This window comes from Anopheles nili, chromosome 2 (genome assembly GCF_943737925.1).
Source record: "Anopheles nili chromosome 2, idAnoNiliSN_F5_01, whole genome shotgun sequence".
In the NCBI taxonomy this organism is placed as follows: Eukaryota; Metazoa; Arthropoda; class Insecta; order Diptera; family Culicidae; genus Anopheles; species Anopheles nili.
In genome coordinates, this window is record NC_071291.1 from 36,185,594 (window position 1) to 36,203,331 (window position 17,738).

At 47.9% G+C, this 17,738-nt stretch overlaps 1 protein-coding gene across 1 annotated transcript; it reads left to right on the forward strand.

Moving 5' to 3' along the window:
- The first annotated feature begins 9,420 nt into the window (after positions 1-9,420).
- LOC128720884 (uncharacterized) lies at positions 9,421-15,010 on the forward strand. Its single transcript, XM_053814583.1, has 4 exons — positions 9,421-9,961; positions 11,608-11,845; positions 14,228-14,313; positions 14,388-15,010. Exons 1-4 carry the CDS (start codon positions 9,421-9,423, stop codon positions 15,008-15,010), a joined length of 1,488 nt encoding a protein of 495 aa, XP_053670558.1.
- The last annotated feature ends 2,728 nt before the right edge of the window (positions 15,011-17,738 follow it).

Sequence of the window (17,738 nt, forward strand, 5' to 3'; positions counted from 1 at the left end):
AATGTATGACCAATGTTGTATTTTATCATAATTTTCGGCATTGCGGTAACTTGAAAGAAAATCTTGCGCAGCTGCCGATGAAGGAAAGGACATTGGGCTACATCAATTGAAACTGAAGCGACATTGTTACATGGAACCGTGACTTAGATGGTATAGATTCGATTGCGAACCTCTACTTTCCATTTCCAGTTCTTGGTTCTGCTTGGGCTGTTACTGCATCTAGTTCTTAGCTTCTAAAACGCATGAGATGGATTCAAATTACATTTTTCATGGAATCCGTCGTCGAAATGAATCTAGAGACGTAGAACATCTTATGGAAACATTCTTCCTTAGTGTAGATATTACCGTAGTCTGCATCATAACCTACAGTAGCTATAGTAGCAGTTACATATGTACAATGGTGCTAAATAGCAGTATGAACTTCCCAATTATATTACAAAAGATACTGTATTTCTGTGAAATTCCACTTTTTGTACTATCGCATGGAAAATGCTTGAATTTGAAAGTTAGACAAGATAACATGTTCTTTAAACTCCTCCACCGAGCATCGATGTATACATTTTTCCGTAAGTTGCTCAAATAGATACATATTAATATATTCAAGTGCCCAAACTATATCGAAACACATTTTCCTGACATAGTAGAGCAAGGTAATGTTTAAACTTGGTTTGAATTGTATTTTTATCTCGATTACTTATAGACAGGTTTGTACGGTATTTGTTGAGCTACTTATAAGCTCATGAGTATCTTTACAAACCATGTTCTAGTATTTGTTTTGTTAGGAGTAATAAGAATAACAGTATCATCAGCTTTAGTCCTTTAAAAACTGCCGATTCATAAAAAAGGTCGTAAACGTAGCTTTGTTTGACGTATGTTCGTTTAGCTGTTCGAGGGCTGGTAACCGAGGAATTTTCAAGCTCGATTCAACCACACTGTGCATTGGTGAAGCGCCCTAACTGCTCATTGGGAAGCACCCCTAAATGCTCGCAGGAACGCGATTCGAATTGGTCGTAAGTGCGCGGCTGCGCGGTCCGCGTTGTAACGGACGTTTTGACCGGTTCACTCGTGCTCGAGCTGTCTCGGAACCGCCCTTGTGCGCGCTTCATTCAAATCTCACGCGAACGCACACCGTTCGCCCTTTACCGCCCATTAAGTCTCGCTGCGTCGCTGCCGTTTCGTCGGCGTGCCAGATCCGCCAAGATCCCGGTTGCTTTCGCGCTCGTTTAAGACCAGCGACGGTTGTTATTGTGCCGGTGTCCGGGGAGGGTTAAAAAATGGGTCGAAACGTTTAGGTCGAAACCGACGTGCGGATGTAGGCCTTTTTGGCCACCGTACCACAGCCGGTTGCCGTGGTGATTTCTAGTTTGGACCCTGAACCGTTTGGCTCTTTGGATCTTTGGTGTGACGGATTTGTTGCGTGTCGGCGGTGCAGAAAAGATCTGGTGTGTTTTGTGTGTGTTTCCGCTCAGCGTTGCAACAAACTCGGAAGCATCCGTCCGCGCAGAGGTGTCCCGGAAAATACACAAACTCCCACAGGTGCGTATATGTTTAGAATAGGGCGGATACCGCTTTTTATTACACCGCCCAATGGGTGGGGCAGTTGGGTGATTTGTTTGTCGAGTTCATCGCCAAACATCGGCACATCCGGAGCCGGAAATAGTTCAAATGGCCACCGACCACACACTGTGTATCCATGGTGCGCGTCTTTGGGTTAAATTTACTCCGAGAATCCGAGCGGCAAGAGGATTACATTTCTGCGTGTAACCCCATATAAGAAAAGAGCGGTGACCACGGCGTTGCCATTAGCAACGACGCGAACAACACCACCCAGAGCCACCGCAATGTGGGTTAAATCACTCAAAATGTGATTTCGACCAACTAATAAGGACTAATTTCTAGCGCGCCAAGCCTACCGACGACGCCGGCCAGTGCGTGCGTGTTAGTGTTTTGATTTTCAGACAATATTTAATTTTTTTTTGCTGGCAAAATTGCCTCTTAACCGCCGGAACCGGTTTTTGAAATTCAGGCAGTTGGGGGAAGGCAGGTTTGTCGGTTTCTTTCTCGAATCTTGTCCTTGCCGACTTGCCGGCAACATTTTCGAAATGCCTTCCGAGCTTGGGTTTGTTTTTTCGTCTCTCTTTCTCTCTCACGCACCTTCTTCACGTCTTGCCGGGTCGGATTGTTTTTGGGGAGTTTGCGGAATCCGATGGATCGGATGGATTGAATAATTGCCAACCAAGCCGTAGACTGGAGCGATTAATCAATTTATGAGTATCGGCTAAATGGTTCCTCCCCCCCAGCCCCCCTTCTCACCCACTACGGTGAATTAATGCAAAGATTGTGCTCTCGTAAGAGGCGTCAAAATAGCCGACCGATGAGGGGGAGGGGGCGTAATCGTCCGAATGTTTGGGCAAAATTTTTTTACCCTTAACGAGACCGTTTGCTTTCGGTATTCTGTGTTAAGCTGCAACAGATTCTCATTGAAATAACGATAATTTGCAGCATATCGGTACCAGAAATGCTATTTTCAGCCACACAGTTTCCCTGAACATATGCAATTTCAGGACGTTCGTGTTGCACCGAATCTTTCACAAAGCACAAAAACTTAACGGACCATGATCACAAAGCCATGGCGCGATAATTAGCATCCGATCAAGGCTAGCCTGTTATCGACCCAGCACCGTGGTGGCTGTGGGAAAGAAGTCGCCATTTGTCTCGGTTACGTCTGTACATTATAAAGGCAAAGAAAATGTAGGGCGTATATAAAATTATACGCAAATTAAGCACCATGATTACAAGCACCAGCAGGACTTCTGCTTCTCGTCGTGTTTGATCGTGTGTTGGCAAACGATCGCAATAAATCAAGTGCTCTTGATGCTCTAAACTAGCGCCGTTAAGCGACCATATCTGGTCTATCTTAGGATAGAACACGCTTCCTACCGTGTGCCGTGATTGCATATTATGCTCGCATGCAAAAATCAAGTTAGTCCGGCTTGCGGCTAATTGATCCTCGCCGATTGAGAAGCAAAAACCCGGTAGCACAATATGTGACGGGATTATGATGGCACAAACGATGGAGCGCTCTAATTACTGATCGGCCCGCGAAGAGGAAGCTTTTCCTGTTTTCCAGCGCACATTAAGCTGGCGCTCGCTTCCTCGCAGCATATTTGCATAAAATGCCATCGCTAAGAACGGTCGTCTGTCGGGCTGAAGGATAGCTCGACTTCCCCGTCGAGACTGTTGATCGACACTCATCTACTCGCCGAGGCCTCTCGTAGGTATAATTTTTCCAATCACCTTAAATTGCGTTCCCTTCGCTCTGGAACCGGCAGAGGAACGTCTTTCTTTTCGCCAATTTGGATTGGCTTTCCTCCCTCGGCCCTTTTTCCGGCCTGGAACTGGTTTCCCGGACGGCAGGTGCAAAGTGGAGCAATCCCGTGTCCGTGGGGAAACGGTTGGCGAGAAGAAAAACTATCATTACAACATGCGAAGGCAGCCAGGGGGAAAATGGGCCGGGAAAAATAGTACACTCGCTGTAGAATAGACCGTCGCTAGTCTCTTCGACAAAAAAAGGGGGGCTATTCGATTCGTGCCAGCCGGTGTAATGAAGGCAGAATTCAGCTTGGGCGATGTGCGGTCGTAGAATTAATTATGCACTAGCGCAGATTATAGCCCCACCATGGGTTGTCTCTCGATCGCTTGATCTCTCTCTTTCTCTCTCTCGCTCGTTCACCCTCATTTTCCCGACCTCCACGGGTGTCTTTCTCGCTCGATTGCGCAAGACGATGCGCTAACTGTGCTCGGAAGGGCGACCGGAAAGTGGGCAGCAGGTCGCAGCAGATTCTGCCCGGTCCGTGTTTATGAGGCGTTTGGATTTTCCTCATTCTTCGCATTCGTTCGCCACCCGGCTTCGGTCGTCGCATGGGTTTTCTTTCCTTGTGTGTGTGTGTGCTTTTGCTTCCATTTCTCAACTCGATCAGGTGCAAAGACCCCGCCGAGGGAACGAGAAGCTTTCCGGTTTCCGGTCTCAACCACAGCGGCACCGTTGGGATGGTTGTTCTGTCTTGGAAGCGTTTTTGTGTTGATGTTGTTATTATTATTCCCAACCTCCCATTGCCATTTTTCCCCCCACTAAGCCCTGGTAGCGTAATTGCACCGCCAGTGTTACTATCTAGCTCAGCTAGGCTCGCTTTTGCCCTTTTCGTCAAAAGTATTCCTGTGCAAAATGCCCTCCGTTTGTCGTGATTTCGTGATAGCGGCAGATTTGACATCATCCGGAAAAAACGTTCAACTGCAGTTCAAGTTGGAGTGGGTGGAAATAAGGGGGAAAATCTGCAGCACGAACGCTCGGCTTGGAAATTGAGTGTAATATGTTTTGTGCAACAAAGCACCTCATTATACCACCATTCGACTGACAGCTAAACTGCTCCAAGTGGTATTGGTTCTTGAAAAAATTTCCCCCTCGATGGAGATGCCATTTTCTAGCATTTCCTCGGCATATACATGGGAAAAACAAATAGTCACACCCATCACAAACTTCCCACAGTACGGTACAGTAGCGTCTCGTCGCGATCACGAAGTTTCCCGGAACGTCCCCAGCCGGAAAATCCGTTAGAATGACCATTCATTATGTTCCGCTGCTCCAGCGGACTTTCGGACCAATTTCGTATCATCTTCCACCTCGCGGAAGAGTTGCGGATTAATTAAGTGAGTAGCAGCTTCCGCAGCTAGTTTCCTTCCGAAATCGACTACCGTTTGGTATCGCTAGTAGTAATTGTTGTTTTTATTTTTCGCCAAGCCAAAACTCGCCATCGGTCACATTTCGCCGGCAAAAGCTTTTTTGCTCCAGCCGTTGCAGCTGGTAGACGATTTACGATTTTCCGGGCTCGTGTTTTTTTTTCATTCGTACAAAATTGTCCACTTCACCCCATTATGGTCCGGCTGTCCAGCTGTCGAATGTTCAGAAATAAGTTCTCTCCTAAATAACGATTCGCCTGGGAAGCGATTCCGAAGCACCAAACAACCGATTGTTTCTCGCACCGTGCCGTCGGTCTCGGTTTTCCGCCATTCGAGCTGTTGTTTTCTTTTTTTTCGAACAAGACCCGCTTATCGCACGACCTGGACTTGGACGCTTCTTTCCCATCACCGCTCATCGTATTCAATTACGGTATTTACGCGGACGATCGTGCCACGGGTTGCGCCATCCCAACCGCCATCAATGCAACCTCCAACGCCATTATCATAAATCCTTGGCCAGCTCGACGCTACTGGGGATGTCCGAAGGGAATGGATGGTAGAAAAACCAAAAAAAAACGAACCTTCCCCAAGCCGACGGATGAAAAACACCTGCCCTGGTGCGGGGTCAAAGTGGTGGAAAATCTCAAAGTTTCCACCAAAAACAGGCCGTTTGCTTCGCTAATCAGCGATTCCACCGCGTTGGCAAAGGGCTTTGGCAAGTGGCAGTGTTTCTATTTCGTTGGGAAAATAAATTATTAAACGTTCGTTTGTACGCATTAGACGCCCCGGTGCGTTCCCAAATATTAGCCCACGCTTGGGGACACCGAAAGCTGGGAAAAGGTTGCGTAAAAGCCTGCGCCCGCGACAGCCGTGTAAATAATCGGTTTTCTCGTGCCTTTCAGTTTCCGTGCTGTTCGGCTTTTTTTATGGCGCAAGTATTTTAATGAGCTGTGAGTAATAGTTGTACGATATGCAGTTGGCATTTTTTGTTTTTTTTTTTCTTGTTGTGTTTGTGTGTCTCTTGGAACGACTTCATCCAAACGGTGACCTTAAACCTAACGGGAATGCTGGGTTAATGGAGCCGATGGCTACATAATTAGAGTGTCCCTCGTCCCAGAAAAGAGAAGGGCGTGTTATTGTTAGGATTTTTTTCTTCTTGTTTTCATCACTAACCCTGGAAATGACTCAATTTCGAACGTGATTTTAATAGGAAAATTTTCCTCCAAATTTGAATAACGGCCCGCAAAAGGGGAAATAGTCCTTGTGCTTGATTAACCCCCAAATAACCCTCGCATGCATTGGCCCATCTTCCCATCGAAGTAGGTCATGCGTTTGCGTTGTCACCTCGTTATGGAATGCTTGCCATGGCATGGAAGAAGATGCTCCGGTGTCGTAAAAAAAGCACACTGTACCCCGCTGTTGTAACTGGCGTGTGAAGATTATAAACGAAAAAAACACGACTCTTTCCAAACACAACCGGAAAACCCAATAAACCCCAAATCGAGAATGCAGTCCGTAAACAAACGGCATCGATGTTGCGCGAGACGCTGGTGCACTTTTAGGGACTACTGTCGGTTTCCTTCAAGGGCCGTTTCGTTTGTTTTCCGCTCGTTTCGGGTCGATTCAAGCCAAGAACATTGTGCATTCCAGCTTGATGTCGTTTGCTCAGCAGTTCATTGGCCTGGGGCTGATGGAAGAATGAAAGGGTGCGAATGGAAGGAGTGTTTTGTAAAACTGGTGCTCCCTTACGCCCAGAGCCCTGCGGATGTGTGTTCGAACTCAGGAAACCCTTCAACTGGTGCGAAATGAAGGAAAAGTGTCCAATTCTGTCGCGAAACTTGATTCGTGATGCACTGCAATTACACGCCGTTAGGCGTTGGTCGGTTTGAAAGTGTTGGAAAATTGATCCTTTGGGTGATGATATGTTGCTGGCACATGCGAATTTACTGTACAATATTAAAAAAAAAAAACCTTGAGTGTAATGAAAAGGTTTGTCAAATGTCACACGTTTAGACACCTGCTGTGCTGTGCCCTTTAAATTTCCCGTTTTTGGGTTTCCTTCTCTTTCTCTGGGCCCTGTCACGGTTCCTCGTGGGCATGGGAGGGTTAATGCGATTTCACCTATGAACTGAAGCTAATGAAGTTGATGAAGATGGATGCACGCAATGCCCTGCCACTGGTGTAACGCCAACACCCGGAAAATACGGCTCGGCGGGTTCGTTTGTGGTGAAATTTGCACCCCCACCACATCTCCCAACACGCCACCGTAATTGAGTTGCATTTCCTGCCAACACCCGAAACGCGATCGTGCTGTCTCTTTTCGACTGGCACAGGCAATCACAAGGAACACGCAAGGAAGCAGATGGAAAATGGCCCCGCAGGATCAGCCTCCTGGTCAACCGTTACCGTAGGGACGTGATCGGTGACTTGAATGACCCTTTTCTTTTTGCCTGCACATGGGTGTGTGTGTGTGTGTGTGTGTGTGCACGAGTCCTTCAACCACCGAAATGAGAACGAAGAAATGAGAAAGAAATGAGTAACGAGAAAGAGAGAGAGAAAGAATAGGGTAATCAGTAAAGGGACAGAGGATAACAGAGCGTAACGGAGAGCAAAGGGCGCGAAAAATGCCACAAAGAATGCGAGAACACTTGCATTCAAACGCACCGTCCTTGAGAGAGGATGCATTCAAACCAACACATATGCACGAGACCGAGCAATTCCAGCAATTGATAAGCGTAGATGAGTTGCGTTTCGAGCCTTAAATTGCACTTCTTTTGCGCACACACAAACAAGTGCACCAAGTGAATCAGGTGAATGACAGGTGAAACCGACGTAGAAAGGATTCAAACGATCGTACGTCTTGAAGATCTTTCCATCCGCTCGTGGCGTGTTTGTGATCCTTGAAGGAAAGGCAAAAATTCCTGATTGCTCGATCGGTGGATTGTGGCGTGTTTGACACATATTACCGGTTCGTCGGCGTGCATGTGCTTCGGTGTTGGTGGCAAGGAAGTAAAAAAAACGCCCAAGCAAAAGAGCGATCGCGCCCAAGAGTAAGACGATCGTTGTGTGAGAAGATCTTTGGAAAGGCAAAGTACCTTTTCATCCCGTAGGCTCGAAGGCACGTTTTTTTGGGCTCTACCTGTGCGGTTCTCTCTCTCTCTCTCGCTCGCTCGCTCTGTCGTACGGTCCCACACAAACGCACACACCGATGCGACCCCTTTTCCCTGGGTCTGTACGATCGGGCGACGTGGGAAAGGCGGCCAAAAGACCGGCCCTTACCGCGCACGCCACACGCTAGGGCGTTCTTTCTCGGACCCCGGAGCTGGCCATTGAGACGGCGACGGGCGTGCGTTCTCGCGGTGCGCGATTCCAGTTTTTATCCGACCTCCACCGGTCCCGGTTGGGTTTTTTTTTGTCCGTCGTGGTGTTCTTTTGCTCACTCGCTTCTTGACGGCCCTTTCTGGCGCATTCTTTCCTCCAGACACATTCGCGCGAGGGACCCCTAAGGCGCACCCAAGGGAGCACTCCATTGGAGCACCGTTTGGAGCATCATCATCATCATCATCGTAGGCTCCGGATGCCAGTTCGCCAGCGTGTCAACGTCACACACCACCATCGACCGGGAAGGAGTCAACGCAGAAGGTAGCGAAAGAGAAATCCACCCCAAATCGATTGGAGCAAACCGGGCGCTGCGCGATCCCCAGTTTTCTCACTCAGTTTGGCCACCGACGCTCGGTTCGAAGGCAGCAACGAGCACGATCACCAGAACCAGTTCGTCCGTCATCGTTGTCGTGGTCGTGGTGTAGTTGTCGTCGTCTTTGCAGCCTCCGCGATCGCGGGATCCATCGTGCGGCTTTTTTTATTCTCTCGATCGCGGTTGCTCCGGCAACGCTGACGTGACGTGGTGCATTCTCGTCGTGTGTGTTGATTGTGAGGAATTTTTGTCCGGTGGGCCGGTCATCGATGAGCCAGCAACCGTGTTCTCTGTTGGTGGAAGTGGATCTGTCTGTGCGTGTGCCAATCGGTTCAAGTGTCCGCAATCGGTGTCGTGTCGAAGGGCCTGGTGATCACTTTATGGTGATCGGTTCCGCGGCATACGGGCTCGTGATGTTTCACGTGTGTGCAAGTGAGTGATAGTGAATATTCGTTCGCGGGAAAAAGGTCGCTGGAAACACCACCTTAAGGCAGTGGCTCTCGGTATCGAAAGTTCCGTTACAATCTCCGCCTACCGTACGTGCCGTGGTGCTGTGTTTTGTGAAGAAAGGTGCTGCTTTTTGGATGCTGTGTGCTCGAGCGTGTATTGCCAACATTCTGGTACACAATCGTTTGGGCAGGAGAGAAAAAAAGGAAGGAGAATATCTTCGCATCCCCGTGGTAATTTGTGCGATTCTCTGTGCACTCGGGCGTGTGTTTGTGTGTGGCTTGATCGTAGCAGCGCTGAGATCGCCGAAGACGATGTTGTGACGTTAGAAATGTCAAGTAGCTCCCGGGAACGAAACCACCTGTGCCTGCTTTGATCGGTGGTGTTTTCCTGTGCTTTCTGGGCCGCTTTCCATCGACAGTGATGTCCACCGGAAGTATGTCGGTGATGGCCCTTTGAACGAGCGGTTTCTTCCGCCAAAACCAGCGCTAGTGGGCGGCGAATTTTCGAACGCCCGGCCGGACCGATCCATTACATGTTCAATGCTAAAACACATACATACCGGGCCCGTGACGACGGGCCAAAATCGCTCGATACGGGGCTCGGCCGGTGGCGGTGGAGGAGGAGGAGGCCTCGGTCGTCCCATTCCCCCGCTCAACGTGTCCACCGTCTCGGCCAGTTCGGCTGCCACGGTTGGGTCCACCAACACCGGTCCACCGCCCGTTGCCGCCAAACACATGAACGGTGGTCCCCCGGGACGGTTGCTGACGTCCTCCTTCCTCACGACCCCGAACGGGGGTCTCACCGGGAATGGCAACGCCAACAACACCAGCACCAACAGCATCCTACACAACGCGTCCGCCATCAGCGGGCTGACGACGGCCCTCGGCAACGGGGTGATCGGTGGAGCTGGGGCCGGCGCAGGCGGCGGTCCGGGAACCGGTGGATCCGGAGGCCCGCTGGGTGGCTTTAACCACAACAACTCGACGACGAACAACAACATCCTTAGCAGTACGATCAACATGAACAAGGACCGGTTGGGAGCCCGCGAGGCGTTGACCAGCCTCGGTTTGCTGTGTTTGGGTAGGTTTTTAAATTTATCTACCGTCCTGTGCGTGTGTCTGTGTGTGCGCTGGGGGATGTTTAAAAAAAAAGGATGCGATGGAGGCGCATTTTCGAATCGCCCAGATGGTGTTGGGCAAAAGTTGACTCATGCAAGAGCGCACAGGGTGATGACGATCTTAATTGCTCGTAAGTGAACGGAATAGAGTGAGAGGCGAGTGTGCGAGTGAGATGCAAAGGGGAACGAAGCATGCTTCGATTTAAATGCTATTTTTGGAGACGCACATGTGAGAGGACGAATCGCATGCGAACGAGTGCAAATCAGGCGCACAGTTTCAAATTGTAAAGTAAACCATATTGTTGCGAGAGATGTTCTTGTGTTTGGTCGCATCAGAAGTAGGCTGTGGAGTGTTCCGACCGGTCAAAAGGAGCGTAGCCGTTAGGGAGTTGTTGGCAGCTCCGTTGTCCATGAAGTGGGGATTTTTTTGAGTAACATTTAACATTTTGCGGCCTCGAGTAAAGCCGTGAAGTAACATATGGTTGAGATTGCTCTGCAATGATTCCATTGGAGCTGTGTTAATTAAACGAAATGGGTTGTAGGAGATAGTGTTTTGGATTTGTGCACGATGATGCTAGTTTCAAATCCCATAGAATATTGTTTTTATTATGAGACTAAACCAGGCACTAAACTAATTGAATATTAGTTTATTTTCTACGTTTGATGCGAATGCGTTTTTTATTTCATGTCCATCTATAGCAAACAAGCAAAAGCAAGAATGAAGCAAGACTGCAATATACTAAAACATGGCATAATGATGATTCATGCTTGTAATGAAAAATATCTCCCATTTTTACCCGTAATGTCTCTTCCTTTACGGTGAGTTTCCTTACACGGACGGTTTATGCGTTTGAATGTAACACCTACAACTGCTGGCATTATATCACCACCAGAGAATCTGTCGCGTACGTGAAACATTGCAAACGGCAAGGACACGGCCTGTAGACGTGATCTTTAAAAAGAATATGTCACTGTACAACACCCACGAACGTTTAAGAAAAGCTGAGACTGCAGGCTTAAAACAGGTTTTTACGCAAATAAGCATCAACTTCATCAATATAACTAACACGTTTTCTGGTGTACGGTTGGTTGAGTTTGGCTCTTTGTTTCTATCTGAAAATGGAATATTCGATGTTTTACTTTTTTTTAGGGAAGCGAAGGCATTGTTTTCCCTTTTACCACGCATCATTGAGAACCGCCCAATTACGTGTTCATTACGTGCAGGTCGTTGAATTCCATGCTTGGAATATTGTACGCTAGAGAGTACGAACATTTTGCTTATAGTAGCGAACAAATTGTGTTTTAAAATGTGTTTCACTCAAACACACTTTCTCACAGCACTTAAAACAATTATCGCTCGTTATTAGCCGCAGCAATACATCCTCCATTTTCCCGTAGCTTCTTTCGTTAAGTGATTGTTTAAACAACATTGTTCAAGCCACACGGCGGCCAAGTCTAACATTCTTTCATGCGGGTGGGCAAACAGCAAAGCGCATTTCTTCCAAAAATTCAAACGCATACAACGCCCACAGCTGGCAAACAAAATTCATTCATCTTTTCTCTTCCCCCTGGTCGACGATTTTCCTTCCCGGCCACTGTCTGGACGCAGTATCGTTGCTGTTGGCGCTGCTTTCGTTGATTTTCCTGCTGAAAATATCGCCGGGTGGTCGTGACCCACCACCACCCACCATCGGACCCGCCGTGCTGGAGGACTACGCCATCGTGTACGACGTGACGCTGGCCCTTTGCGCGTTGTCCTTATCGCTGAACCTGTGCTGCCTGCTGGTGTGTGCCATTCAGTTTCTGTTCGCCGTCAAGCTGGTCCGAGCACCTGCCACAACCGGAAGGTAAGTCCTTTGCAATCGGAACCCCTCGCGAGCATTATCATTCGATCAGTCGTTCGTTTCGCCCGGTTCTAGGGACTGAACCGTCTGTTCCGTTTGTCCGTTAGGGGGTTGGCATTATTATGTCGCTTTGTCCCTGCATGGTCTTCTTTGGATGAACACAACAACAACAACAAAAAAGCACACCACCTTGAACACGTGCTACATAAACACGTTCCAACGCAAAACGGCTTGCTTCCGTTTTTTTAAAATGCTCCGTGTTTGAGGATTCTAACTTTGCCGTCAATTGTTCTGGTAGGGAGTTCTTCCGTAACGCTACAGGAAAGCACACATACGCACCCACATGGCCGTCACGAGGGCAAACAAAAGTTCTGGCCTTTTAATTTAGGGGTTTTTTTTTCTATTTTACACCGGCTGCCCAAAAGGGACGATGAAAGCTGATACACATGGCGACATACGAGGGGGTTCGTCTTTTTTTTTTCATTTGGCGGGACAGTTGAACGAAGTCTGTTTTGTTTCACTTTCAACGGAAAACGGGCACTGGACCGTGAAAAGGTTGACCGCGAAAGGGTGTACATGTGAAGCATAAGGGTGACGGACAGACAGCGCATTTGAGAGAGAGTCCTTTTAGCCCGTTTTTTGACAGAAGGGCAAAACCACCCAGCCTACTTCGATGCAAGGTGTTTCTGTTGGGCTCGTGGAATGCTTCGCGACCAAGACGTGATCAGAGTGGATCTTCGCGTGTGTGTGGAAAGAAAATCTTACTCCATTGTGCAACAACTTTACCGTGAGAGTACCGGCAAGCGAAAGAAAAATAAAATATGTTAAATTAAAGCTGATCGAGAACGTTTTCCCAGCATATGGAGGGTGTTTTTTTTCGCTAGATGGCTTGAACCATTCCTTAATCGGCGCGTTCCATCGCCGAGTGCTTCTGATTTTCGATCTCATCCATTCGTCTGATCGAACAATTTTGTTTGCCGCTAAACCTCAGACCCTCCATCGTAGAGGCTCGAGACCCCGCGTAGCTTTGCGGTTGGAAATTTTTAATTTATTACTAGCCGGTTTACAAACGTCCGGTGCGCAGAGACGCGGGCCGAAGCGCAAGTACCGTTCAGGCGGTTTGCGTTCGCGATTGTAATCTGTAATGAGGGGCTGCGTGGAACGAAACGCACGTGGGGAGAAGATGTTTTCGCTTCTCGGGGGGATGGAATTCGAGGGCTTTTCCGGGCTGCCTCCCGTGCCACAGCGCTTAACGAAGCACCTGTACTTTGCAGAAGAAGCCGTTGGATGATGATGTGTTCTTCTGCGGTACATTAAGATGTTACGCTGAATTTGAACAGCAAAGTCAGAGGGAGAGCCATTTTTGGAGCTTTTTTTAATCAGTTGGTAAAATTTGGAATCTCATCTCTCATTGGTTGATTTGTTGGTGGGTTTGATTTCTCATAGCAGGGAGTTGTAACTTTTCCCAAATAGGCTTACAACGTTCCAGCGATTGTTACAACTACGTGAGCTATTGACCATCGGCAAATCCTGCCGATTACATAACGCCGACATCGAATCACTCCACACCTTTTCGTCACCTGACCGATGTGTAGTGCAATTTAGCACCTGGTTCTTTCATTGTCCTATATTTTTTTTCCAGTCCCATATCGTAATTCGATTATCGTAAAATACGAAAGGCTTACGCGTTCGCGTGCCATTTACTGGCACGGACACACCTTGGGAAGGGCGGTTGTGTTGCATCAACAACATATCACCTTGATACGCTTAGCTAATGCACTGCTAATCCCTGGACGCGCTAATCCCGGGACAGTGTATTTGGCCACAACGGCGTTTGATCCACTTTTAAGGCCCCCGGCGAGTGGCCATCGAAATTCCGACACTCTCCGGCCAGCGGGCGTTGCGATGTGGGGCTTCGACCGTACGAGGAGTTTGCCTTCGCCGAGTATTATTAGCGCGCGTTTAGGGCGTAGGGGTTTTATTGATTCATTAGCCTCGGACGCACCGTGGTGGACGCAATGGACGGCAGGGAGATGGGCACGGATGGATCCAGGAGACCGCGAGGTGGAGGCGCATATGGCGCTTGATTTAATTATAGATAAATCATCCGGTTCTGCTCCTCTGTGAGCCGCGATGAGGCGGGAAATGGTGCCGGTGGGAAGAATGTGCAACCCGGCGGAATCGGCTGCACCCGAGAATGCGTGTTCAAGAATAGTTTTAAAAAGGGAAGCGTGCCTTAAATCGGTCCAATTTCGAGTGGTAGAGATGGTCTACAACAACTAGATTGTTTCAATCGGGGAGCAATTATATTTTTGTTTGAGGCTGAAACGGTTGTTTTGAATGTTGACTAATTCACCGTGTCGTTCAAATTTTTTTCTATTCCAGGGGCAACAAATACCTGCAAAAGTCCAGCGTTAGTCGCGTGTGTGCTGTGGGAGGATTTTTCATTTCGATACCGATCTTTTTGACTGGTAAGTACCAACTTCTTCGAATGGTGTCGCAGTCCAGGGCTTCTTAACTTACGCGCCCCCAAAACCCATTGCAGGCATCATCTTGTACACGTTCACGCAGTTCCATTCGACACCGGCGATCGTGACGAGCATCCTGATAGGCGTCGGGATCGTGTTCTGCGGTGGCGCCATGGTACACAACGTCTTCGTGTGGCAGCGCGAGAAAACGATCAGCGTCCGGCAGACACCGCTCAATCTGAATCTCACCCTATCACCGCAAATCAGCACGATATCGGCCTCTGCAGCAGCTGCAGCAGCAGCCGCCGCCGCAGCTCATCAGTACCAAAATGGGCATGCATCGGGGGCGCATCATCACATCAGCCTGAACCACGTGTACAGCAACCACAACCACACGCCGCTCACACACAACTCGCAGGCGAGCCATACGACGCCCATCACGCAGCTAACACCCGTGACGCCTCTGTCCGGGAACCATTCGCACATCAGCTTCAACCATTCCTACGTGCCGCCACCGTACGCGGGAGTTCGCGCGGCCACGGCAACACCTCCGACGCCTAAGGTGATCGGTTCGCTGCTGAACCGGGATGCTTCCGGATCCGTCAGTCCCGGTATGCCTGGTAGCGGTGGTAACAACGCCCTCGACATGAGCAACGTCACGAGCGCCAACTCACCACACGAACTGTCCACGTTGGTGTGACGGATTGATCGCATTAGCCGGTCGGGAAAACGTACTGATCGTTCAGCGTATCAGCGCGTTTGCGATACGTTGAGTCGATTGTCATATTGTACCTTTGCTGTTTGGGGTAGTTGAACCTAAGGAGACGCCGTACCCGGTCCACGGAGCCACACGCATGCAATTTTTGTATTGCAGAGAAACGGCGGCAATATGCCCAGCAAAACGTTGCACTCGATTTTACCCACCTTTCTGTCAGTCAAAGGCTCGAAGATTGATATGGAGCGCGAACAGGCGCTCGTTGGCGGTTGAGATTATTTTAACTGACGCGTAAGAATGTAAAAGATACGGATTCTCCAACCGACCGCACATGAGGACTGATCTTCATATCTGACCCATCGCCTACGTAGCGATTTGTACAAATTTGTTTGCCGATTCGATTGCCTTTATGCACTAGCGAGAGACGTCTGCGCACGAGGCAGACGCAGCTAGGGACGTTTAGCTTTTAACAGTAGTAACGTATGGTATGTGTTTAGTAAGAGAGTATTTATTGTAGTCACGCTTCGTTACGGAGTGCGTGGAATTATAGGCGACGATATCAGCACCACCCACGGGTTCTGGTGGGCAATTTTTTTGTGTACCTTAAAACAAGCAATTTTAATCGGTTTCGAATCGATCGTTCACGGTCCATTTTATCGTGATCGCTCACTTCCGGAAGTTTGCGATGTAATTTAAGTTTTACTTAGAGCAGCTAGCGCTGTGCGATATTACTGTTGCTTCGCCGAGGACGGCAAGAGGAGGATAGCATATGTTACATCTTTATGGAATATAAATACAACGGTCAAATCACTTGGTGGAAGTGTGGATAACGTGAAAATGACCCATTTGGCGCGACATAAGAGGAGAATGAGATATCGTCTTATGAAAAACATCCGAAATCTGGTTTCGTGTCTTGCTCGCTGGTACGGGGTCTTGCTCGCTGTGGTAAAATTAGAACGCTGAATAAGTGGCTTAGCAGGGACACAAACCATGTGGCTCCCATTTGTCTCCACTAGGTGTAAATCGAGAACATGTGAGATTATTTAGCTCCCTAACTATGCCTTAAAATATTGAAAAAATATTGTGTCATATAGTTTGGTAAACAATAATTGAAAAGTTCATTATATTCCCTGAACGATAAATAGTTTTTTTGGACCGTTTTCTGTAAAATCTCATTAGATTAACTCACCGACTATGAATTCAATAACATTCACTGTATTTTATTCACGGCCAGTCTACAAAAAAGGGTTTTTTTGTGGGTTGAACAACCCACGTTAATTGGTTGGGTACATTAAAACACCTTTTTTTACATGTATCTTTTTGAACGATGAATTGATTGCTGAAGAAACAATTTAGTCGGAGCACATAACAAACGCTTCAGAGCGCTCTCTAGCGGTAATTTTATTGGCGGTTAAATTTGAATTCGTAGCACGTGCGTGTGCAATTTTTACAATTTTGAAATACAATGTAGTACTACATTCGAAATTGCAATGCTTATCATCTCCATTTCCATCATTAGAATGTTCAGTTGACGTTAAGTTTCTCATTTCCATACCTGTTCATTCAAAGACCAGTGCAACTAAAAATTATGACGGATAAAACAGAGTAAATTTATTATATGAATTTCAACTTCGTATTTTACATTTATCTTTACACAGACGAGATTTGTTTGTTTTTACAACAATACCATTTAAAACAGATGTAACCGTCGACGCATTACATCTATTGATAGCAGGCAAATGAGAGCCTGCGTGGGTCGTTACATCGTGTGGTTAAGATTTGATCTATTATAGATGTTAGATCTGCTAGCGTTGATTGACATGTGAGTTTGCTAATTAACATTGAAATTTGATATTCCGTTTGGGTTTCATTAAAAACATCTTTATCTAAACATGAAAATAGCATTCCGTTAAATCGAGCTCATTTTCAGAAACCCTTGTGTTGCGCTTGCTTCAAATACGCAGACTTTTTTTTATCGTCCAGGAGGATTTCCGGACGTGATAATACTTTCGTTTTTGTAACGTTTCTTTTTGTCAGGACTGCTCGTTAGAATTCTCCTACCTGGTAGATATTTACATTATTCCTATCTCGAGCAGGCATGATCGCGTTTGTTTTCCTTTTCAAACTGAATGCTAAATTTGTAGGCACACGCTTGTTTGGGTTCAGTGTGTTTGAACATCGTTCTACAGCTTCGTTGTCGGGCAGTCGGGCGGCGTAATCAGCGGATTTCCGTCCAGACGAAGCAACCGTTCACCGATTGTTCCGCCCCGTGGCGACCGTCTGCGAAATATCATCCCTCCGGTGACGTCAGCACGTGCGCCACGGGAGCACAAGCAAATAATGAGCAGCACGCGCTAATGACCCGCACGTCCATAAAAAAGCACCCTGTCTTGGGTAGATCTCAGCACGGCGTCGGACACTTAGGATGGCCCAAATCGAGCCCCGCTTCAAAATTGGCGCGTGACTGCTCCCTGCGCGAGACGGTTTCACACACCACTAAGCCACCATCAACAAGCCTAGCGGTCGAAGGCGGGTGCGAACTCACCCCGCAGCTATCTGTAACGGGCTTATAATTAGAAATCATCGATCAACGGAAACCCGGGGCTCCCGGGAACGCCTGGAGACCCTAAATCAAACGTTATCCTGACGTCGTGCCTTGGCGTGCTTGATTTTACGTCGACGCTATGGATACGATTGGATTAGTCGGAATGGC

Bases quoted from the DNA above. Each gene is read 5' to 3' on its own strand.
- LOC128720884 (XM_053814583.1), top strand. From the start codon at position 9,421: ATGCTAAAACACATACATACCGGGCCCGTGACGACGGGCCAAAATCGC. The intron at 11,846-14,227 runs GTAAGTCCTTTG...TTTCTATTCCAG, and splicing joins GCACCTGCCACAACCGGAAG to GGGCAACAAATACCTGCAAA. The intron at 14,314-14,387 runs GTAAGTACCAAC...AACCCATTGCAG, and splicing joins GATACCGATCTTTTTGACTG to GCATCATCTTGTACACGTTC.